Below are 25,689 nucleotides of genomic sequence, written 5' to 3'. Positions count from 1 at the left end.
TTATTCATGTGATTTTTGGCAGCGCTATCAGGAAGGGTTTAGGGCTCTGCACAGATGGAGTCTTCTGTTACTCACCTTTTGGCCAAACATACTGCTTTGTGGATTTCTTCCCATTTTCCCCCAAAATTCTTGGACACCCACATGCCATTCTGAAAGATTATAAATGACTTATCAAAATTCTAGCTTTATCCTGTGTAGTTGCTTGTATGACCTTTAATATTTCATATCCAATCATTCAGGACAGGAAAAACACACACTGAAGCTCCATCAGAGCTGCCCGAGCTCCACAGACACACACATGGTTTATCTGGGCCCTTTTGGGGTCTTGGAAGTTCAGAATAACAAATGCGTATGAAGTGCCTATTATGTGCCAGGCACTGTACCAGATGTTGCACTGGGGATACAAAGATGAATAAGACACACTCCCTGCTGAGAGAAGGGGCTCACAGTTTAACAAGGCGCATAGATAAGAAGAAAGTTCAACACTATGCAGAGTTATAAAATATGGTCTAGTATAGAAGTGAGGAGAGGAGGAACATTGCATCAGAGATGGTGTCCTGAAGAAGACAGGTGCACTGAGTTTTAAATGATGAGCAGTGGGACCAAAAGAAGGCAAACAGGGAGATGAGGTGTTGCTGCACAAAGAGAGACTAGCATTAGCAAACGCAAGGAGGTCATAAACCCTGCAGTGTGTGCAGGGAGCTAAAAGCCATCAGGCATTACTTGAGTGCAAATTCCAAGGTAAGCAAATGAGGAACTAACGCTAGGCAGAAAGGTGAGACCAGCTCACAGAGAGCCTTCCTTCTGTGCCATGGTAAGGACTCCAGGGTTTATTGCATATGAGGTGCTCTCAGGAGGAATGTGTGCTAAGCAGGAGGATGACACAGTCCGTTTCACTTTCTTAGGTGGAGTACTTGGACGTGAATGGGAAAGATGGATTTCAGAGGGTCCAGACTAGAGGCAAGGAAAAGCAGTGAATGACTGCCACATTACTTCGGTAAGAGCTAATGAGGTCTTGAACACTGGCCATGAGGAACAGGCTCTGCAAGAATTTAGAAGCTAGCATAGTAGAACTGGATGACTTCTCCTGCAGGGCAGGATGAGAGGTAGGGGTGTGTGTGTGTGTGTGTGTGTGTACGCACGTGCATGCACATGCATGTAAGTTGGTCACTCTAGTTTCCTGGTTGGGGTATAGGATGCATTGTGATATCATTAACTAGTATAAGGATTAAGGGAAGAAGATCAGGTCTGAGAGAAGAGTAGGGAGGAAGCTCAGTTTTAAATTGATTTAAGGTGCTTGTGGAACATCCAGCTAGAGATATTCAGGGGGCAGCAAGACAGGAATATGATGCATTAGGGGAAAGCCAGGGCTAGAGATAAGGATTTGAAAATCTTATACATTATAGGTGGTGGTAGCTAAATGGTAAGAGTGGAAGAGAATGCTCAGTGAAATGAGGAGTAGGCATTTAAGGGTAGGCTGAAAGGAGGTTAAGGAAGGAACTAAAAGGAATAATGTCACAGAAGCCAAATAATTAGAGTTCTCAAAAGGAGGGATTGGCCAATAGTTTGAAATGTAGCAGAGACTTAACAAAATTCTGACTGACAACATTACACCGGCAATGTGAGCTTACTGAGCTCCGCCTCAGTGGAGATGGGACAGAGATGTCCTAGTCTAGCTGAAATTAAATGTAACTTATTTAGGCAGAATTTATGTTCAGTACTCCTGTACTCTCACCCACCATTCTCCTCTAACTTTTTCTCCCCTGGTAATACTCACATCCTAGCATTTCTAATTTACCTAATTCTACTTATAAAGACAAGGCAGAATTTGATACCACTGATTTGCACTTTAGTACAAATTGGTCCCTCTTCTCCATCCCAATTATATGTACTTCAGACTTACCCTTAAATGGAAGAAATTTCAGGTACAGAAGTAGACTATATCTGTCTCTTCCTGAGGACAGTGCTGTTTTAATAACCCTGAGACACTTGGTAAGGAAGATGCAGTAGTCAAAGGGGAGCTCTATGGGTCTGTTCACTCCTTGCTCCCTTGTAGTGCTTTCAGCTTAAGCTGCTGGAGGCCAATTTCCAGGAATTGTTGTTCTAAGATCTGAAGCTTACTCCCCAGCAAGCTAGTTTCCTTCCTCTGGCCTCCACTGCTAAGCATAACTCTGAGGCCGGACACAGTGGCTCACACCTGTAATCCCAGCACTTTGGGAGGCCGAGGCGGGCAGATCACCTGAGGTCAGGAGTTCGAGACCAGCCTGGCCAACATGGTGAAACCCTGCCTCTACTAAAAATACAAAAAAATTAGCTGGGCCTGGGTGCACATGCCTGTAATCTCGGCTACTCTGGAGGCTGAGGCAGGAGAAGCACTTGTACCCGGGAGGTGGAGGTTGCAGTGAGACCAGATTGCGCCATTGCACTCCAGCCTGGGCAAGAAGAGCAAAACTCTGTCTCAAAAAAAAAACAAAAAACAAAAACAAAAGCAAAAAAAAAACATAACTCTGGCCCTCCTGGTGCCCCTCAGCCTCACCTCTGCTCAAAAATCTCCCCACAGAAAGCCCAGAACCCAGACCTCTCTTCCAGTGCCCTTCGTCCTCCTATGTCATCCTTTGCTCAGCCTGACTTGTTCACAGTTGATGATCTTGTTTCGGACCCCAAAACAGTCAGTACAGCAATGACTCTCAAACTTTGGTGCTCAGGCTCAGCTGGGGAGCCTGTTAAAAATATTAGCCACCCCACAACAGAAGTCATTGATTTATTATATCTGGGTTCGGGCAAAGGGATGTGCCTCTTGAACTAGCTCCTCAGGTGTTTCTATCTGATGAGAGAAGGCCATAAAAATGTAAAGTATAATTCTGATTATTATAGTCTAGCAACTCAGCCACTTTGGGCCCTTAACCACAGTAAAGGAGACTGGTCCTACAGGAAAGGAGAAGCTGAATGTGTTCCTCAGAGAACTTTGAGAAGTGGGAGGGTTAGGGAAACACACTGGTTTCTGGGGAAAGTATAGGAACGTGGTAGGGAGCGCAGGGATTTAAGACTTTGGATATTTAATACATGAGTGTCAAAGACAGAAATCAGTATGTTTTATAAACTGAGGACATAACAAAAAAGAAAAAAATTAGAAAGATGTTGTTTGATCATAGAAAAGGAACAATGACAACATCAGGAGTTTGACAATTTATGCTTGTCCCTTGTAGCACAAGAATGATTAAATTAAACTGTTTTCTAGTTCATTACTCCAATACCATACATTTAGTCACTTAAAAAAATTACAGTGACAACTAGGCATCACACTTACCTGGAATAGATAGCATGTGGAAATCGTGTCCTTTACCAAATAGGAAAAAACGTCAAAAAAATACATACTTCGTGCCATAAGGAGACTCGAAAGAAGTCCAATATTAAAAGCATTTCCTAAAGGATCCTTCTAAGACAGTACATTTGAGACTATAAAATGCAAAAGGCAAACCATGTTCCTCAACTGGACTTACTTCAGTGCTGAGAGCTAAAAGATAATCAGAATTCTGAGGGCTATACATCATCTGAGTGAGAGGATGAAAAGGGAGATCTGTTTGCACAAAATTCTTCGCAAAATCTGATGATCTGAAGATTCTTCCTCCACGACTTCCTCCAGACACCTCTGCTGTTAATACCACCTGATAGGAAGAGGAAAGATCTGATTCAGGGTATGATACTATCTATGCAAGCACAGGAGTTCTTACACCATTTTCACCAGACATTAGTTAAGAAATTTTAGTTCTAGAAATAAGAAGAGTTATAAAAACTGATTAGTTGTTCCACTCTACCACTTGGGTCTTATTCTTATAAAAAAATAACACCCTGAACTGAGCTGGGACATCATATCTGTGGGTTCAAGCCTAGATTAGGCTAACTGAGATTAGTTTTCCAAAAAACGAAAATGTTGTCATAGGTTATATACATTGTAATATTAAGCAACTGCTGCATAATTATTAAGGGCTTTGGTGCACCTTGGGCGGGGAACAAAAACAAATAAACCTGTGTGCTCAGAGTTCCATTCTTATATGATCGATATTAAATTGTGTTTAAGGCAGGCACAGTGGCTCATGCCTGTAATCCCAGCACTTCAGGGGCTGAGGTGGGTGGATTGCTTGAGCCCAGGAGTTCAAGACCAGCCTGAGCAACATGGCAAAACCCTCTACAAAAAAATACAAAAATTACCCAGGAGTGGTGGCAAGAGCCTGTAGTCCCAGCTACTCAAGTGACTGAGGTGGGAGGATCCCTTGAGCCTGGAAGGTCAAGGCTGCAGCGAGCCGTGACGGTATCACTGCACTCCAGCCTGGGAGACAGAGTGAGACCCTTAAAAAAATTGTGTTTAATTTTAAAATATAAATATAGCAATACTAAACTAAAATACATTACTGTGAATCACTGGACCATGCCAATACTAATATCTGACAGCTCTGCATGTGGTATCAAGCACAAGCTTTATGTATACAAGAATGAGTCTCACCTTTCCAGAGTTCTCAGGACCAATAGCCATGCCAAATTCAGTCCGAATAAAGGTGTTATTGATGAGATTTGTAATATCCTTAAAGTTCTTCCCATAATCCTCACTGAGAGGAAGAAAAAAAGGGCAAATTTAGGGTGCGGTGGTCATGGATATTACTGAGTTCCTACTCAGCTTTCATTCTCCCTTTCCACCAATCATGCTGAGAGACTCGGCTCACCCTGAATAGCCACATTCCTAGCTCCAGAGGTGCCCTGGTGAGTCCGAAGAACATTCCACCCCCCCCCCCCCCACCCCACAACCCGCTCACCAGTGATGGGGGTTCAGGAATCGGGGAGTGACTCAGGATGAGCCAATGGGAGATAAAAGGTGGGTGGGAAATTTGGGGTCTTCTAGGAAGCACACTGCCTCCCACTTATGATAGCCACCTGATAAAATGGTCTACATTCCTTCAGACCAGCAGTTCTCAATCAGGGTGCTTTTGTCCCCCAAGAAACATTTGGTAATGTCTGCAGACTTTTTTTTTTCCTTTGAGACAAGATCACACTCTGTTACCCAGGCTGGAGTGCAGTGATGCAATCTCAGCTCAGTGGTGCAATTCCCAGGCTCAAGTGATTCTCCAGCCTCAGCCTCCCGAGTAGCTGGAATTACAGGTCCGTGTCACCACGCCTGGCTAATTTTTGTATTTTAAGTAGAGACGGGGTTTCACCACATTGCTCAGGCTGGTCTTGACGCCCAAGCTCAAAGTGATCCGCCTGCCTCGGCCTCCCAAAGTGCTGGGATTACAGGCGTGAGCCACTGCGCCCGGTCCTACAGACATTTTTGATTATCACAATGCAGGGCTGAGGCGCTACTGGCATTAAGTGGGTAGTGGCCAGCGATGTTGCCAAACATCCTACAAGGCACAGGACAGTCCCACAATAATAAAGAATTACCTGGCCCCAATGTCAAGAGTACTAAGGTTGAGAAACCCCAATGATGCAGTATGTGAACACACAGTAAAGACTGCTATCGTCATTCTGTCACAATGGGAGCACAGAGAAGGTAATTTCAGAATACCTGAGAAGCAGAGCCTATGACACTGAACTGAATTGACCCTGAAGCCTGTCATTCCTCTGTACTTAGTTACAGAATCAACTATTCCCTTATTATTCAGGTTAGTTTAAGGTGAGATCTATGCAAAGTGCTCCCAAAGGCTTCTAACTAATCTATTAATCCACAGTAGTTATGATAAAGCTGTAAATGAAGCTGTAGCAAGTTCTTGAAGTTTTTCCCCGTAGAAGTTACCATCCCCAGGCACAAGTCTGTAAGGCACTCAGTACATGAAATACAGCTAGGAAAAACAAACAAACTTAATCTCAACTCTCAGAGTTTCCAAGCTTTTTCCAAAAGTTCATTCCAACAATATCTTTGAGAAGTATTCGAATCCATGTTTAGATTCTGGAAAATAAAAGCAAAAATTCCATAGCTGTCTAACCCTGACAGGTTTAATACTATGTGTAGCTCTCTTACACAATACACAATGCTAAATCTTAATGTTCATTAAATTTAAGTATCCATCAATGAAGACTGCTGTGCACTGCAAATTTTTGCACACAGATAAATGTAATCTGCAGTGGTCTTCAATGATAGAATATAGTTATGTGTTGCATGAAGATGTTTTGGTTACCAATGGACTGTTTATATGATGGTGAGTCCAGATTATGAAACCATATTGTTACCATGCCTTTTCTATGCTTAGATATACAAATACTTAGTACTGTGTTACAGCTGCCTACAGTATTCAGTACAGTAACATGCTCTACAGGTTTGTTGCCTAGGAACAAGAAGTTATACCATATAGCTGTGGTGTGTAGCAGGCTATACTGTCCAGGTGTGAGTAAGTACACTCTGTGATGTTTGCACAATAATGAAATCACCTAATGATGCACTTCGCAGAATGTAACCCCATCAATAAGCGAAGCTTGAATGTACATGATGTAAATGACGTTACAGGTTTTGGTAGCGGCCTCAACAAATAAAGAATTGCAGAACCATGAGCAGTGTAAGGGGCTGAAGTGAACATCTTGTCCAACTCCCTCATTTCACAGATGAGGAGTTGCAAGGGAAGGCAATTTATCAAAAGTCAACCAGTTAATTAAGGGCAAAATTGAAACTATAGTCCAATTCTCTGAACCTTTAGCCCTAAGCTGGAGATAACTTTTAATTATCTGTGAGGATTTTTTCCCTTACAAACTGGGGTCTTCCTCTATCTTGCTGGGGGCTTATGACCTGGCAGAAGAGATCAGCTAAGAGAAAGTTGGAGACAGAAGGGAAGTATCCATGTGTGTATGTAGAGGTCCCTGATAATATGCTGAAACAAACTACGTATGTCTAAGCTGTCTGAATGACTCTATCCTTCCTTAAGTACATTCACACACACAGAAAATTCCTAGATAAATGAAATACAATTGGGCGCCACCCAACAGAGTCCTATATTATATTACCCTTTCTTTGGCTTTGCAGTAGATCAGCTCTTATCTTCCTGACAGCTGGCCAAGAGATGTGCATAAACAATTCCCAGCTCTACAGTGCATGTATCATCAACAGCTCTGTAAATTTTCCAAAGGGGTTGAAGCAGCCTGCTTAGTACTAGTTTACAAATTGGTCCTCCTTCATGACATCCCCAGAGAATCTCCACAAATCTGTTGGCAAGCCTGCTTGCTTTTTAAGAACTTGGCACAACAAACACATCCCTGCCCTTCAAAAAAAACAAACCAGCATGAGCAAAACAAAAAATCACCTGCTACAGCACTCTGGTACTTTAGTCAGTTAAATAAATGGAGAAAATGAACTAGTATCAACCTGCTGGGACTTAAGTAGGGTTCTAGCAAGGCCACTTTGGGCCCAGGGGTATATTTTTTAACATAATGCTTTATTTAAATGTAGCTTTATTTTCTATCAGCATACATATCATGAAGATATGTATGGTCTCAAACTCCTGGCCTCAAGCAATCTTCCCACCTTGGCCTCCCAAAGCTCTAGAATTAGAGGCGTGATCCTAGCACTTTACTTTCTATCAGCATATGTCATGAAGAGGAAATTGATGAAGCAACTTTGATAAATCTAATTTTCAAATTCCATATGATAATAGCGTTATGAACAGCCGTCGAATGATAAGTAAACAGTTAAAACGCTGTGAAACCAACTGCTTTAGAAACAAGTCTTTTTGGCCGGGCGTGGTGGCTCACGCCTGTAATCCCAGCACTTTGGGAGGCCAAGGCAGGTGGATCACAAGGTCAGGAGTTCAAGACCAGCCTGGCCAAGATGGTGAAACCCTGTCTCTACTAAAAACACAAAAATTAGCCAGGGGTGGTGGCACGCGCCTGAAATCCCTGCTACTCAGGAGGCTGAGGCAGAGAATTGCTTGACCCCGGGAGGCAGAGGTTGCAGTGAGCCGAGATCGTGCCACTGCACTGCAGCCTGGGCGACAGAGCGAGACTCCGTCTCAAAAAAAAAAAAAAAAAGAAACAAGTCTTTTTAATAACAATTCTATGCATCAACACTAATATCCATTTTCTGGTTACCAAAAATAAATGATCATTTTTGCATGTATCCACGGTGTAAACATGCACATGTTTATAACTGAAGAAAATAATGCTAAAATACAAATATATTTGGAATAGAGCTTATTTTAGCTAGGGCTGCTATAAAAGAATATTATAAACTGGGTGGCTTATAAACAGCAGAAATTCATTTCTCACTGTTCTGGAGGCTGAGAAGTCCAAGATGAAGGTGCCAGCAGATGTGCTGTCTGGTGAGGGTCTGCTTCCTGCTTCACAGATTACCCTCTTGTCACTGTAACCGTACATGACAGAAGGGGCAAGGGAGCTCTCGGGGTCTCTCTTATAAGGGGACTAATCCCACTGGTGAAGGTTCTGCCCTTATGACCTAATCACTTACCGAAGGTCCCACCTCCTAATACCATCGCACTAGGGGTTAAAATTTCAACATATGAGTTCAGAGGGAACATAAACATTCAGTGTACGGCATCCTGACACCCCCACCCTGCCCCTCCACTCCATTCCTCCAAACTCATGTCCTTCTCACATGCAAAATACATTCATTACATCCCAGCAGCCTCAAAAGCCTTTTTATTTTATTTTATTTTTTTGAGACAGAGTTCCACTCTTGTTACCCAGGCTGGAGTGCAATGGCATGATCTCAGCTCACTGCAACCTCTGTCTCCCAGGTTCAAGCGGTTCTCCTGCCTCAGCCTCCCAAGTAGCTGGGATCACAGGTATGTACCACCACACCCAGCTAATTTTTGTATTTTTAGTAGAGACAGGGTTTCTCCATGTTGGCCAGGCTGGTCTCGAACTCCTGACCTCAGATGATCCACCCTCCTAGGCCTCCCTAAGTGCTGGGATTACAGGCATGAGTTACCGCGTCTGGCCTAAAGTCTTAACTTGTTCCAGCATCAACTCTAAAGTCTAAAATTGAAAATGTCATCTAAATATCATCTATATCAGACAAAGGTGAGACTCAAGGTATGATTCATCTTGAAGCAAACTGCTCTTCAGTTGTGTACCTGTGAAACCAAACAAGTTATGCACTTCCAAAATACAATGGTGGGACAGGCACAGTATAGACATTTCCATTCCAAAAAAGGGAAATGGAAAAGACGAAAGGTGACTCCAAATAAGTCTAAAATACAGGCAAACTTGATGAGATATATTTATTTAGTTATTTTTAAAGAGTAGGTCTTAAGGCTGGGCATCCTCCCACCTCGGCCTCCCAAAGGCAACATAGTGAAAACCCATCTCTACAAAGTATACAAAATTTAGTTGAGCATGGTGGTTTCCAGCCTGTAGTCCCAGCCACTTGGGAGGCTGAGGCAGGAGGATCACTTGAGCCCAGGAGCTCAAAGCTACAATGAGCTGTGATCATGCCACTGCACTCCAGCCTGGGCAACAGTGTAAGACCCTGTGTCAAAAATAAATAAATAAAGAGAGGGTCTTGCTCTGCCACCCAGGCTGGGGTGCAATGATGAGATCATAGCTCACTACAGCCTAGAACTCCTGAGCTCAAGCAATTCTTCTGCCTTAGCCTCCCAAGTAACTAGGACTACAGTCATGTGCCACCACACTCAATTTTTTTTTTTTTTTTTTTTTGGTAGAGATGGGTCTCACTATGTTGCCCAGGCTGGTCTCAAACTCTTGGCCCCAAGCAATCCTTCCACCTCAGCCTCCCAAAGTGCTGGGATTACAAGTATGAGCCACTGCGCCTGGCCTAGATATTAAAGCTTGAAAACAATTCTCTTTGGCTCTATGCTCTGTCCTACAGGTCCAATATTGGGGAGGGGGTCCCTCCTCTTCCCAGACACGCTGGGATTGTGTTCTTGCTCTGCAGCCTTGCCAGAAAGGGGGTAGGCCCGCAAGGATCTGGGTGGCCCTTCTCCCATGGCTTTGGGTGATGGTCCCTTCTTTTGAAATTGAGGAGGCAGCCTTGGTGATCCCTGAATGGCCTTGTCTTAAAGAAGAGCACACATATGCAACTGAATAGCTCTGTGGTCCTTGAAATCTGAAAGCCTTCCCTCATTGGGTTCAAACTGGCAATTTTCCTGTTGGGGTGACTGATTGAGTTCTTAGTTTACACCTATGCTAATCTCTTTATCAAATGATCACTTGGCCACATCCTAATTATTCACATCCTATTATTGCAGTCTGTGCAATTTAGATAGACTGAGAATTTTCCAAATCTTTTAGTACTGCTTTCTTCTTGCTTAATAATTCTGTCTTTAAGTCATTTCTCTTTTCCCACATTTTACTACGAGCAGTCAGGAGGAACCAAGCTGCAACTTCAACATTTTACTTAGATATTGTTTTAGCTAAATATGCAATTTCATTGCTTGCAAGTTCTACCTGCCACAAAACACTAGAACATGAACACAATTCAGCCTAGTTCTCTACCACTTTATAACAAGGATTGCTTTTTCTCTACTGTCCAACAACAAGTTCCTCATTTCTGCCAGAAACCCATCATAATGGCCTTTGTGGTCCACATTTTTACGAATATTCTACCATGGATTACTTAGGTATTCTCTAAGACGGAAGTTTTCTCTACAGCCCTCCTCTTTTCTTTCTGAGCCTTCACCAGAATCATCTTTAAGTTTCATTAACAGCTATGTAGGCTTTTTCAAGCATGCACCTCAAAAACTCTTTCTGTTTCTACCCATTTTCTTTTGTTCATTTTGCCATGACTAAGCCACTATAAATTATAACATAAAAGTAACAAGGATGATGGTAAACTCTTAAAAATATTATTGTTTTGTGGTTTTTACTAATTGAGAAAGCTTATACAATCTTCATTATTCATGGATTCTATATTTGTAAATTTGTTTACCTTCTTAAATTTATTTGTAATCCCCAAATCAGTACTCATGGTGCCTTGCCAGTCATTTATAGACATTCATAGAGCAGCAAAAATGTGAGTCACCCAGTGTACCCATTCCCAGCTGAGGTCAAACAAGGTGATGCTTTGCCTTTGTGTTCAGTTCTAATACTATAAATAAGTGCCCTTTTCACGGTCTACTTAGTTTTTTTCTACTTAGGTTTTTGCAAGTTTATGCTTTTTTTGGGGGGGTACTTTTTCTGTTTAAATAGCCTCCAAGAGCAGTGTCAACAAGCTGTTTAGTGTTCCTAAACACAAGAAGACTTTGATGTGCCTCATGGAGGAAATACGAGTATATGAGACAAGCCTTGTTTGGGCAAGAGTTCTAGTGCTATTGGCCGTGAATTCAGTGTTAATGAATCAATAATACACATTAAATAAGGTATCTTTAAACAGAAACACACATAAAACAAAGTTATGTATTGATCATTTGGTGAAAATGAGTGCTGTGACCAGAAGTTTGCAGAAACCTAACCCTATATATCCCCCTAGGAGCAATGGTTCACTATTAACTAATTCAATATTCATGACAACTTTACAGAACATAACTATCACTAATAATGACAACCAACTGCACTGTGATTTCCAGGTAAAAGATCAATAGGGAGAATGTAGTTTATTAAAATGTATCAAAATAATCATGGACCTGAAACTACTGCTGGGTAATATTAGCAAGATTTGAACTCATAATAAACTTAATTCCCAATATTTCAGTGTCTTTTTCCCCCACTGTCTGATATTACCTTGTGTTTTTATTTAACTATGTTGTGTTTTATCATTATTGGGAAAGGATACATGTTTTCTGTAGAAATTTTGAAACTACAAGTGGGAAAATAAAGAGAGTAAGATATTGTAAATAAAAAAATCACAGAACTTTTAATCAGAAGGAACATGAATATGTATTTGTGGGTCTTCATCTTACTCTGATTGACAACTTTACGTGTATAGAAGTGAAGTTGTATTAAAGGTAAAATGCCATCATCACATTTTAATATACTTTTTCTTTAAAAAAAAAAAAAGCAAGAAAATATATGTTGTAAATGGAATTTATCCCAAGCTTGTAACTGAAATATGCAGTCATTGTTAACAATCTACTGCAGTGAAAACTGAACTGAGCATATCATTAAAAAGGTTGTTACACAACATGCCTTGAAGAAGCTGGTTTACTGCACTAGCAGCACTTTGCATTGTATACCTTTAAGTTATCCTTTTTAAAAAATCTCAAGTAACATTCTGAAAAACTTACATTGACTATGTAATATATTTTAATGCAAAACCTCTTAATAGGGAAATTTGAGCAATTCTCAATAGAAACACCAGGAATAAAATAGCCCAGCAGTCTTTGTGATATTAATAATTAGGTATATAACATTGGTGTAGAATAATGCCTACATTTGCTTCGCTAAGTAAATTATACAATGAAAAGTTGGACTCAAGACATCATAAAACAAAAAGATGGAAAATATCTTTTAGTTGCCAAAAATCAAATTATCATCTTAATTGTAGCTAGTTTATTTCTTTAACTTCATATGTGCAAGTGAGAGACAAACATACTCTATAATCCATTATAAAACTAATATTCCTTATAAGGAAATCAAAATTTATACTATACAAATACGATTCCCTTAAATGGAAAATATGCATATGTGTGTGTATGCATGTACATACACACAAACATATGTATACAGAAACATACGTATACACACATATACATACATACACATACATATAATCTCCCAAATCCTTCAATAATTCTTTTTCACGGCCTAAAGACAGAAGTATACTCCCTCTAATTCTGTATATCAACAGAGACAACTTCCTTCTATTCTTGTGAGACTTCATGCTGTAATACACAGAGCAGGTGGCATGTGATTTGCTGTTTTTTATTTCAAATCCAAATGAACCTTTAACCATATAAGATTTAGTACGCGAAGATGGTCTAACGAGTAATATAATCACCAATGCTGTGAAAAACAGAAAAATCTTCAGAGTGGGTTCAATGGGCTTTTATCGGTAATTGGGCAACTTCAGCATACTCAGGACCCATTTTGATCAAACTGCTTCTTTCCCTTTCTCATTTCTGAAACAACAGTTGCCTCTTGGTTGGCATGTTTGACATGGTTGACTTGGCTGGCCAGTCACTTTAAGCCAGGCCAGCCCAGTTGGAAAGGCAACAAGGCATATTTACAGTTTCCGCCTAAACTCTGGAAGTGGGTACAGAGTCAGTTTCCACTTCATGGCAGGGAAGAGATAATTAATATCCAAAGTCAATGTGGTTAAACAAACAAACAAAAAAAGAAACAAAAAACTGCTGGGTAACATGAAAAAAAAGTACCTTGGTAACGTTATACTATATCAGAAACAAACAGAATTGCACTCTAGTAAAGTATGTCAGGAAAGCGGGGTTTTTCACAAGACAAGACAAAAACAGGCTGAAAAAAGGCTGAGTCTGATGGTGGTGGTATTTAAACAGTGACATGGCAGTATTGGTTCTTGTTTCGGTTTTGATTGTCTTAAGTTGTTGAGGCATTAGGTATAGAAGATAATTCAACCTAGAGAAAGACGCATTTAACAAACAGCCTTTAAAACACGTTGACATCCATCAGAGTGGAGGTTTTCCTTTGCTACTGAAGAGTGAACTAGAAATAAACATCCCCTATGACACAAATATGTATGATACTGATCACAGTAGTATTAGTTACAGCGAAAAAAACAGCTACAACCTAACTATCCAATGGAACAATGATTAAGTAAATTATGTCAATCTAAAAAAATGAGGGGTTACCAGCAGAGTGAAGGTATGAGTACCAACCCATCAGCATGGATGTAGGTCATAATGCCAGGTGTTAGTAACATTTGCATGTTGGCAGGGGCTAGGGGGTGCAGTGTGCATTTGTAGAAGACGTGGAGGCATCTGGGGGCAGGCAATCTGCCTGAAGGCTTCAAATTCATTTTAACAACTGGTACAGCAATGCCAGTACCTGCTGGCTACATGCCATCCCTGAGCATTGGCATGGCAGCAGCTAACAGCACCAAGCTATTACTCCATGCCAGGCACTGCAGAGCATACCTCACAACGGCTCTGAGGTGGGCATTATTATTGTCCTTTTACAGATGACAAAAAAGACTTAGGAGGTTAAATGACTTTCCCAAGTTCATTCTGTTTGCAATGACAGTGCTGTGATTCAATCCTGAGCCTACTTGCCAACAAAGCTTGGCAACATTTTGCTATTCCACATTGCCTCCCAATACTCTACAATTATATGATACAACATCAAAGGGGAAGGTCAAGATAATAAACTGCAAAGAAATTAAGATTACACGTGGCTGTATGGTGAACTTTTTTCTTTCCTTTAAAATTTTCAAATGTCCTATAATATGATTATACTGCTTTTATAATGAAACACAGGTTGGTAAGAAAAACTATCATGAGGAGATATTTTATTTTTTTGAGAAAGGGTATTGCTCTGTCACCCAGCCTGGAGTGCAGTGATGTGATCATAGCTACTGCAGCCTCAACCTCCCGGACCCAAGAGATGCTCCTACCTCAGTCTCCCAAGTAGCTGGGACCACAGGTGTGTGACACCATGCCCAGCTAATTTTGTGAGGAGGGAATTTATAATAGCAAACATTCTTAACCACAGGAAAGAGTTACTGAAGCAAAGTTACACATTTTAAAATGCATTTTTCTCTCCCCAAATAGGATGTTTTTCATCTAAAATGGTTCAACTACTGTTCTGATTGAATAAACAAAGTCACCTACTATAGCACTTTCTAGCACCAAGATTCTAAAATATAGTCAATCCTATATTTAAAAAAATTTAATTAACCATCTAAAAATTATAAAGAAGCCAAGACATTCATTCATTTATTCAATTATTATTTGCTGCCTGCCTACTACATGTTAGGCATTTGGCTAGATCCTGGGGACCCCAGTTAGTCAAGAACCTTGCCTTCATGGAATTTACACTGTAGTTAGATGGCAATTCCTTGTTGGCCTAAAGGTATTTGCTGCCTCTCTGGGACCAACATCAACGTATTGAAGGGCAGAGACCTCTGGCTCCATGCCCAGGAGATGTAGTCAAAGTTCATACCTCATGGGGAAGAGAGGTTAGGCTAATCCATTTCAGAGCTTGAACATGGGTTCACTCCCACTTGGGCCAAGAACAGCAGTCAAATAAAGAACCTTGAGAAAGTACCATTACTCCTGGGAGATACCCTGACCCTAGGGTAGTTTCTATATCATCTGCTGGTATGTCATTATTTCTTTAGGTCTCTAGGGGAAAATGAGACAGACATAAATGATTGAGAAGACACAATCATTCAGCAATCTCTAGGAGGTAGTTGGTCTTGAATCTTACTGCTAAGGAACGGAACCTACTTTTTAACCAAGTCATACCTTTGAGAAGACAACTCTAAAACTTCACCAATGTCACAGTATAGGTTGTGGTTCCAGAACACATGTTACCACCATCATCGCCAGTGTGAACACTACAAAGCACTTTGGTAGGTCCGACCTGAGAGCCTCCTTCTTACCTAAAAATAATCTGCTTAGGCCTCAAAATGCTGTATAAATATTTGCTGGGAAAGTACAATGAAGACTTTCATTTCAGGAATATAAAAAACCATTTTGTACTCACACTAAACAGAAAGAGTTTTTAAACCCCATACTACCTTCCCACAAATAAATATCCATATAAATGAACACAAACACACAGCACTATACACTCTTTCTTCATCTTCCTTTATTGTTCTGCCCCTCAGTCAGGTCAAACCAACCTCCTTGGAACCAGGTCCCTTTTCATACTTCTTTCAGTTGCTAATTAGATGCTAAGGCCAGGCATGGTGGCTCACATCTGTAATCCTAGCACTTTGGGAGGCTGAGGTGGGAAGACAGCTTGAGCCCAGATGCTCGATACCAGACTGGGCAACATGGTGAAACCCTGTCTATCCAAAATACAAAAATTACCCAGGCATGGAGGTACGTGCCTGTAATGCCAGCCACTTGGGAGGCTGAGGTGGGAAGAAGGTGGATGGCTTGAGCCTGGGAGGGAGAGGCTGCAATGAGCTGTGTTTGCGCCACTGCTCTCCAGCCTGAGTGACAGAGCTAGACCCTGCTCAAAAAAAAAAAAGAGTAGACGTTAAAAAGTGTGCTAAGGGCCGGGTGCAGTGGCTCCCTCCTATAATCCCAGCACTTTTGGAGGCAGGTGGATCATTCGAACCCAGGAGCTCAGTACAAGCCTAGGCAACATGGGGAAACCCTGTCTCTACAAAAAATACAAAAAATTAGCTGGGCATGGTGGCGTGTGCCTGCAGTCCCAGCTACCTGGGAGGCTGAAGTGGGAGGATGGCTTGAGCCTGGGAGGTGGAGGCTGCAGTGAGCCAAGATGATGCCACCGCACTCCAGCCTGGGTGACAAGAGTGAGACCCTGTCTCAAACAACAACAACAACACCAACAACAAAAACATGTGCTGAGTGTGACAGTCTGGTGAAAACTTAAGATGGCTAGAAGATCTTTTACATCAACTGTTACATGCCATCATGTCTAGAAAAGGGAGAATCTATATTCTCAATGTTACTTAGTGAAATGCTCCAACGCGTGTTATTGATCTCACCTTCGATATAGCTTGGACTGTCCAAAAGTCATAATTATCAGTGGTACATGGAAGGTAGTCAAGACTAGAATGACCTGGAGAGAGAAAAAAGCAATCCGTAAATAAAAAAGATATTCCAATCACATGCTGATATGTGTTCGAGATTAAGCCAACACCTAAAAGACTTTTGATATCCCTACTTTGTAGTACTCCCCAAAGTCTAGAAGGATCTAGTTACTAGGGCTGAGAATGATGAGAAAGTCCTCAGCTCATTTTGTTGGGATGATCCCCACTGCCTTCATTGAAGCAGTGAGGCTGACTACTCAAATACACATTAAAATAAAAGAAGGCTTTAACTATTTTGTATCCAAATTATTGTAAGATACTCTCAGGCAAGAACCCTCTTCCCTTTTCTCCTTACAGAGTCTAGAATAGCGTGGGTGCTCTCACAGAGATCACTGTGTCATGTATGTCTGTCTTTTTCTTCTCCTTGCCGTTGGTTCTTCATGAAATTCATTTTTTCAGTACCTTATCTACCAAAAACTATGCATGAGGAAATGATTCTGGATGGATTACTCCAAGAGTCTAGGGAGTCTCAGAAAGCCATATGAGAAATCTTGGAGACGGCTGGGCACGGTGGCTCACGTCTGTAATCACAGCACTTTGGGAGGCTGAGGCGGACGGATCACTTGAGGTCAGAAGTTCGAGACTAGCCTGGCTAACATGGTGAAACCCCATCTCTACTTAAAATACAAAAATTAGCCGGGCATGGTGGTGCTTGCCTGTAGTCCCAGCTTCTTGGGAGGCTGAGGCATGAGAATTGCTTGAACCTGGGAGGTGGACGTTGCTGTGAGCCAAGATTGCACCACTGCTCTCCAGCCTGGGTGACAGAGCAAGACTCTGTCTCAAAAAAAAAAAAAAAAAAAAAAAAAAAATTCTTGGAGATACCAACTATCTAAGATAAATGGGTAAATCATGGAAATTAGGGTACAACTCAAATTTTAGAAAAAACTGAACTATGCTTAAAGAAATTCTACTGAAAGTTTAAAAATTAATCAAAATAAGAAATTTACAATTTGCTTTTCAGCACCAAGATTTTATTTCTTTAGGCTTCTAATATAACTATCATGTGCCTCAATGCTATGACACATGCATTATGGAATACCAGGGGGCAGGAGATGTTGCCCCTGCTCTTGTTCAAGCAGGATAATAAGACAGCCAGGCAACAAGTCCTGATTTAAGACCAGGGGCCAATGTATCCTCAGCGTGTCCTCCTAGTGGGAGCCCAGCTGTATATCAGGAGGGATAAGGAGCTGACTGATCCTCCTTCCATTCCCCCAATCCTGGCAGTACCTCCTTTGTGGCAGGGGCAGGGACCAACAGATGAACAACCATGAGCCCATGGGCACCACAGTCCCTCAACACACCTGTAGGAAAGGACACAGGAACAATACAATTTGGAGGACAAGTGCCAGGATGTTTTTAATGGACATTTTCTGTTTCTATATAGGGGTTTCCCCAAGCATTGTGAGCTTCCCTTCTCAGTACAGAGCACTTTCATCTTTCTTCTTGCTCATCTTGATGCTAAGCAGCCACCAAGGACTGAAAAGGTGTCCATCTTCCCACCGTGGAAGAAGGTGGTCAGAAGATGTTCCCGGCCAGGCGCAGTGGCTCATGCCTGTAATCCCAGCACTTTGGGAGGCTGAGGCGCGTGGATCACCTGAGGTCAGGCGTTCAAGACCAGCCTGGCCAACATGGTGAAACCCCATCTCCACTAAAAATACAAAAAATCAGCTGTGCATGGTGGTGGGTGCCTGTAATCCCAGCTCCTTGGGAGGCTGAGGCAGGAGAATCGCTTGAACCCGGGAGGTGGAGGTTGCAGTGAGCTGAGATCATGCCATCGCACTCCAACTTGGGCAACAAGAGCGAAACTCCGTCCCCACCGCCCCCGCAAAAAAGATGTTCCCAATTCTAAAGCAAAACCAACACAACTACAACTTCCTGAAAGTCTGTCTTGCAAACATGTGTTTTCTGTGATTGAGGCTAAAGACAGTTTCAGGAAGAAATGATATTAGGTGCTTAACCCTCCCCCAAATCTGTTATCATCTTCTTGCTGGGCTGAAATAACAGACTCAAAATATGACTTACCCCAGTGCTATCTCCAACCCAGGACAAGGATACTGAGCCTCTGAGATCATCAAACACATGCTATAAGGGGAAAAAAAAATTAATTTAGAAATGACAGCCACTCTCCTTCAATCTTTGGCTTCTTTAACTATCTGAACTTTATTACTGTTCAGAGTAATTAAGTTCATAATTACAAAGTGGGTATGGATTCCCAGTACAAAATTTGGGAGGGATGGGATTTAACTACTTAATGTGAATCACAAATAACTTGGAAATTTAAATTCTCTCTAACACAAAGTAAGACAAGCAGATGAGTTTTCTTTACTGCACCAGATGGGGAGATGGGAGATGGGACAATCTAATTGCTTTCTCCAACAGAACTAAATATAAAGGTATAGCAAAGTATTGTTAGGATGCTTTAAAACAAGAGATCATAGCCCACACTGGCAGGCGTAATTGTAACCAAATCAGCATAATTTAAATTTTTCTGGGCATCCTTTACAGTATAGCTGAAAAGTTCATAACTGGATTCCTTTTACTTCTAGTCTAGCTCACTCAAAAATGACAAGGGGCAGAAGCAAGAAGCAAATGCCTTTGTTTCACCTTTTTATTTAATAACAATAGTAATAATGATAATAATAAAACAACCTTCCTAGAGTTGCAGTGAGAGTAAGGAGGTAAAAAAGGGAAAGCTGGTATATTATATCCAAAATATAGTAAGCATGTTAAAATATAATAATCATTGTAGGTGGTTTTGGGTTTTGTTTTTCAAATACTTCCTTTCTCTACTTATACAATAATATATATTCATTAAAGAAGATGTAGACAATTATAAGAACGCACAATAAAGATAAGTCACTCATAATCCTACCACATAGAGATATTCAAGGTTAATATTATATGTATTAATACAATCTTCTGTTCTCTATAATTTTTGTAACTGATAAAAAAAATAAAAATTCCAAAGAGGTAATAACTGCACTTGGCAAAAATTTCAAACCATATAGAAATTACATACTATATAGAGTCTATATAGCAAAGAGTGAAGATCCTTCTCTTTTCCAGGCCACATGCTCACCACCCAAGCCCCATTTCTTAGACAGTTTAATAGTTCAGTATATATTTCTAATAAATGTGGATGATTATGCTTTTTTCTTAAGACTTATAATCGTACTAAGATTTTAAAATCTTAAACATGCCTTGCCCTCCCAGATATGAGAAGCTCCTTGGAAGCTGGGGAATGTAACTTTATACTTCTTGGTACTCCCTGTGCCTTCCACAGGAATACTTTGCACACTCAGTAAGCATTTGTTGAAAATGATTACACATCCTCCCCAAACCACAAACTCAACCTCAAAATAGAACATGTCTATAAATGGTTGGGATGCCAGCTACTTGGTCACTCAAGCCACCAATCCCACATAGAAATCTAAAGAAACAGAACTCAAAACATGAACTGTTTTGTTTATCTTCGAATTTTCTCTTGCAGTCTTGAATGGGCTTCCGAATTCACGTATGTGATTTCCCCTCTGGACCATAAGTACCTTTGATGTCAAAAGAATCTCTTACACAATTTTTGTAAGTTAGTACAATCAGTGCCTCACGCAGGTCTTGCTCCGTAAATAATGGTTAACTCTCAAATGCTCGGCAGAGCTTCTCACAGCCTCTGCAGGAAAGAAGGGCTATTCAGACATGCAGGCTTGCCAGGCATCTGAGAAAAAGTAGGGCTGCCAGAGCTTCTGAAACCAGAGGCTTAAAAACTGACATAGCAGTGTGTCTTATATGATATTTCACACATAGCAAAACCTCACATTCTCTTAAGTGAGGATAGTGTCTGAAATGACATCAATGAGGTCCTTCAGGAAAAACAGGAACATCCAGAGCTACCACAAGCACCAGGCAGATCACAAGGGCTAAGATCACAGTCATCTAAACACAGGTTATCTTTCCAAGGAAGGTCCTTGTCATAACTGACTAAGAGAAAAGAAAAAGTCCATCAGTTATGGCACTGGAATTCGTGGTTGTCTTCATCAGGCTGTAAGATATCAGTCTTGAGCCAATCAGGACTGCAACTTTTACTTTTCAGGCAATGCTCTACACAGCCGACCCAGTCAATGCAGACTGGCATTACCCACATTTTCCTATTGCTCAACTACAGAATGAGGAGGATTATCACGTGTCACTGGCAACTCTCAGCTTCACTGAAACAACTGAAATGGTAATGGACCTCACTTATCATCCAAAGAGTTCCTTTGGAAATGTAGGCCAGATTTACTAGCAAAACTGTGGTTTTCTACTGCCCTTAAGCTGTCCCTCCCACCCGCTCCAAATAACCAATGAAGATTTGCTTTTGAAAATGGGCAAACTCACTGAAAAACTCATCTACCTATAGCAAATGCAATTAATTTTTTAATATTTCAGTCTCTAACATTCTTATACTGGTGAAAGTTAAAAAAGAAAAATGAAATGAGATGTTACAGCAGGCCCAAAGGTTAAGAAGAAAGAAAAGGTCATATGGAAAGGAGATAAATCCAGGAGGGCTAGGGACCCAAGAGTACAGATTCAATCCTGCCACTTCAATGGGAGAAAAAAATACGGATGTCCAGGAAAGGGCAGACAACCTGGTCATGGTTAGGAGACGGAATTCACAAGTCAGCACAAAGCCATCAATCCTAATCCAGAATCATTTCTAATATTTAAGACAACATACATGTCATTCTACACTGCAGTGGCATCCTAGATCTTTCAAAATATGTATTACAGCACTTTTAATTGTAGCCACAAGAACCTTGCCTGTCCTCCCCACTAGACCTGAGGTCCATCTGGTAAAGGAATCAAGCCTATACATTTCAGCAGCTAACACACAGCATAGTGCACAGTGGGCACGCAATAAATATTGAATTCTTTAAGAACTACTTATGAAGTTTTGAAAAAGATGATGACAAAGTAAAAGGATAAGGCCAGGCCCACTTAACTTCCCCATGACAGACATGAGTATGAAATGTAAAAGTTCATTTCTGGGTGGACTTCTGCTTCTGGTCAAGATGGAGTGACAGGGATCACATTTACCTTTCTACCGGAAACAGCTAATAAAAAACAAAACAAAACAAAACAAAAACACAGAATGGGCCGGGCGTGGTGGCTCACACTTGTAACCCCAGTACTTTGGGAGGCCGAGACAGGCGGATCACGAGGTCAGGAGTTCGACTGAAACCCCGTCTCTACTAAAGATACAAAAAATTAGCCGGGCGTGGTGGCGGGCACCTGTAGTCCCAGCTACTCCGGAGGCTGAGGCAGGAGAATGGCGTGAACCTGGGAGGCGGAGCTTGCAGTGAGCCGAGATCGCGCCACTGCACTCCAGCCTGGGCGACAGAGCGAGACTCCGTCTCAAAAAAAAAAAAAAGATACAAAAAATTAGCCAGGCGCGGTAGCTACTCGGGAGGCTGAGGCAGAGAATTGCTTGAACCCGAGAGGCGGAGGCTGCAGTGAGGCAAGATCGCGCCACTGCACGCCAGCCTGTGCGACAGGGCAAGACTCCCTCTCAAAAAAGAAAAGAAAAGAAAAAAAAACCCAAAACGACAGAATATATGAAATGACTGTTTCCAAGATATTGGACACCAGGCACAAAGGACGACGATTCCTGACAGACAAGGAACTGAACAAGGAGGACCCTACAGCTAACTGGCTTACTGCCTGGAGAGAATTTCAGGCACAGTGCAGGGGAGGGGCACCCAGGCAGAGTCCAGAGTTCTTCCTAAACTGAAGAGAGGAAGCTGATATATCGTCCGGGGAGGCCAAAGAGGTTCACAGGGCAGAAGATTAGAGAAGAAAGACTTACACAGAAAAAAAATTCTGGAGATCTGAGCAGGGGGCCTCCCCAGCCACCCCACCAAGTCTTCAGCTGAACACCCATCAGCACACGCATGTGAGGAAACTACCTGAGGCCAGGGAAATAATTACCTGAAAGGACGGCAGAGAACAATATTCAGACCTCACACAGGAACAGGAATAATTCCTGTTACCAGCAACCATAATAGGAAACCTCGTTATTTCAAGGAAATTGGGTAGAGTACTCAGAAACATTTACCTCTGTGGTAAAGAAAAATAACCCCAGACTTAACGCTGTGCCGGTCCCGCCTAAAAATGCTTAAAAGCAAGACCCAAAAGGATCAAACTGTTTCCAAGTAACCAGTGTTCCAGAACAAAGTTCAAGAATATTTAAAAGAACACAAAAATATCTAGCACCCAACAAGCTAAAACTCACAATATCCAACTGAAAAATCATCAGGTGGGTAGGTGCAGTAGCTTATGTCTATAATCCCAGCCCTTTGGGAGGCCGAGGTGGGAGGATCACTTGAGGCCAGGAGTTCAAAGTCAGCCTGGGCAATGTAGCAAGACCCCCATTTCCACAAAAACAATTTTAAAAAATCAGCTAGGCATGGTGGCACATGCTTGTAGCCCTCGCTACTTGGGAGGCTGAGGCAGGAGGATCTCTTGAGCCCAGGAGTTTGTGGCTACAGTGAGCTATGATCATACCACTGCACTCCAGCCTGAGCAACAGAGCAAGAACCTGTCTCTTAAAATAAATTTTTAAAAATAACCAGGCACGCAAAGAGGAAATCAGGACCCATAATGAAGAGAAAAATCAAACTGACTCAGAAATAACAAGATAATTAGTAGATAAGGACATTGCAACAGTTATAACTGTACTCCACAAGAAATTAGAGAATGGATTGAGAATGTTAAAGAAAAAAAAATTTTTTAAAGACTTAAAATTTTTTAAAGACGCAGTGGCTCATGCCTATAATCCCAGCATTTTGGGAGGCCAAGGTGGGCGGATCACTTGAGGTCAAGAGTTCAAGACCAGCCTGGCCAACATGGTAAAATCCCGTCTCTACTAAAAATACAAAAATTACTAAAATACTAAGAATTAGCCGAGTGTGGTGGTGGGCACCTGTAATCCCAGCTACTCAAGAGGCTGAGGGAGGAGAATCACTTGAATCCAGGAGGCAGAGGTTGCAGTGAGCAGAGATTGCACCATTGCAATACAGCTTGGGTGACAAGAAAACACCGTCTCAAAAAAAAAAAAAAGAAAGAAAAGAAAAAGACTTAAATTAGACTTGTAGAAATGAGTATTACAATGACTGAAATGAAAAGTACACTGGATAGGGTGCTGTGGCTCATGCCTGTAATCCCAGCACTTTGGGAGACTGAGGCGGGCAGATCACCTGAGTTCAGAAGTTTGAGACCAGCCTCACCAACATGGTGAAAACTTGTCTCTACTAAAAATACAAAAACTAGCCAGGCATGGTGACATACACCTGTAGTCCCAGCTACTCAGAAGGCTGAGGCAGGAGAATTGCTTGAACCTGGGAGGTGGAGGCTGTATTGAGCCAAGATTGCACCACTGAACTCCACCTGAGTGACAGAGTGAGATTCCGTCTCAAAAACAAACAAACAAAAAAAAAAACAAACACTGGATAGGCTGAACAGGAGATTAGACACTGTAGAAGAGGTGAGTGTGAACCTGAAGCCATACCAACAGAAACCATCCAAAGTGAAACACAGAGATAAAAAAAGACAAAAAATGAACACAGCTATCAATTCAGAAGATGTTCTACAATTTCTACAAATGTTCTTAAAGTTGTTCTACAGCTCAGCGATGGCTCTTTTCATTCTTTTTGAAGTAGAACAACTTCAAGCAGCTGATTATATATGCAATCAGGGCATCTAGAGGAGGCTGGGCTGGAGACAGAAAAAAAAGTTAAGATATAATAGCCACGGTGGCTCACGCCTGTAATCCCAGCACTTTGGGAGGCCAAGGCAGGCAGATCACGAGGTCAGGAGATCAAGACCATCCCCGTCTCTACTAAAAATACAAAAAATTAGCCGGGCGAGGTGGCGGGCGCCTGTAGTACCAGCTATGCGGGAGGCTGAGGCAGGAGAATGGCATGAACCCCAGGGGGCGGTGCCTGCAGTGAGCCGAGATCGCGCCACTGCACTCCAGCCTGGGCGACAGTGAGACTCTGTTTCAAAAAAAAAAAAAAAAAAAAAAAGATATAATAGCCAAAATTTCCCCAAATGTGATGAAAATGATAAACCCAGAGATCCAAGAAGCTCAGAAACCCTAAGCTCAAGAAACACGATGAAAAATACACCAAAGCACATCATATCATAGTCAAATAATCTAAAATCAGCAATAGAGAAAAATCTTAAAAGCATCCACAAAAAAGATGACATTACATACAGAGAAACAAAGAATGATAGCCGACTCTTCCTACAACGCAAGCCAGTGGAGTAACATATTTAAAGTACCGGCAAAAAAACAGTCAAGCTGTAATTCTATAGCAAGTGAAACTATTTTTCAAAAATGCAGGTTTCACAATGAGATACCATCTCATACTAGAAAGAATGACTATTACTAAAACATCACACACACACACACAAAAACAGATACTGGTGAGGCTGTGGAGAAAAGGGAGTGTTTATACACTGTTGGAGGGAATGTTCAGCCCCTGTGAAAAGCGATTTGGAGATTTCTCAAAGAACTTAAAGGGCCGGGCGTGGTGGCTCACGCTTGTAATCCCAGCACTTTGGGAGGCCGAGGTGGGCGGATCACGAGGTCAGGAGATCGAGACCACAGTGAAACCCCGTCTCTACTAAAAATACAAAAAATTAGCCGGGCGTGGCGGCGGGCGCCTGTAGTCCCAGCTACTCGGAGAGGCTGAGGCAGGAGAATGGCGTGAACCCGGGAGGCGGAGCTTGCAGTGAGCTGAGATCGCGCCACCGCATTCCAGCCTGGGCAACAGAGGGAGACTCCATCTCAAAAAAAAAAAAAAAGAACTTAAAAGAGAACTGTGATCTGACCCAGCAATCCTGTTACTGGGTATATATCCAAAAGAAAACAAATCATTCTACCAAAAAGACACATGCACTATGTTAATTATAGCTCTATTTACAATAGCAAAGACATGGAATCAACCTAGGTGCCCATCAGCAGTGGATTGGATAAAGAAAATATGGTCTATATACACCAT

General features: G+C 41.7%; 1 protein-coding gene across 1 annotated transcript in view; it reads right to left on the bottom strand.

Moving 5' to 3' along the window:
- LOC129532935 (sortilin-like) overlaps positions 1 to 25,689 on the bottom strand; it is a 67,405-nt gene that overhangs the window by 20,221 nt on the left and 21,495 nt on the right. The window contains exons 2-6 of the mRNA XM_063707311.1: positions 18,674 to 18,733; positions 16,547 to 16,620; positions 4,502 to 4,604; positions 3,501 to 3,665; positions 76 to 149 (exon numbers count right to left, since the gene is read on the bottom strand). Of these exons, the coding sequence (XP_063563381.1) occupies positions 76 to 149; positions 3,501 to 3,665; positions 4,502 to 4,604; positions 16,547 to 16,620; positions 18,674 to 18,733 (476 nt within the window). The remainder of the gene's footprint in view (positions 1 to 75; positions 150 to 3,500; positions 3,666 to 4,501; positions 4,605 to 16,546; positions 16,621 to 18,673; positions 18,734 to 25,689) is intronic.

This window comes from Gorilla gorilla, chromosome 1 (genome assembly GCF_029281585.2).
Source record: "Gorilla gorilla gorilla isolate KB3781 chromosome 1, NHGRI_mGorGor1-v2.1_pri, whole genome shotgun sequence".
NCBI lineage: Eukaryota > Metazoa > Chordata > Mammalia > Primates > Hominidae > Gorilla > Gorilla gorilla.
Note: the sequence above shows the minus strand (reverse complement) of the source record. Positions and strands in the feature narration are given on the sequence as shown.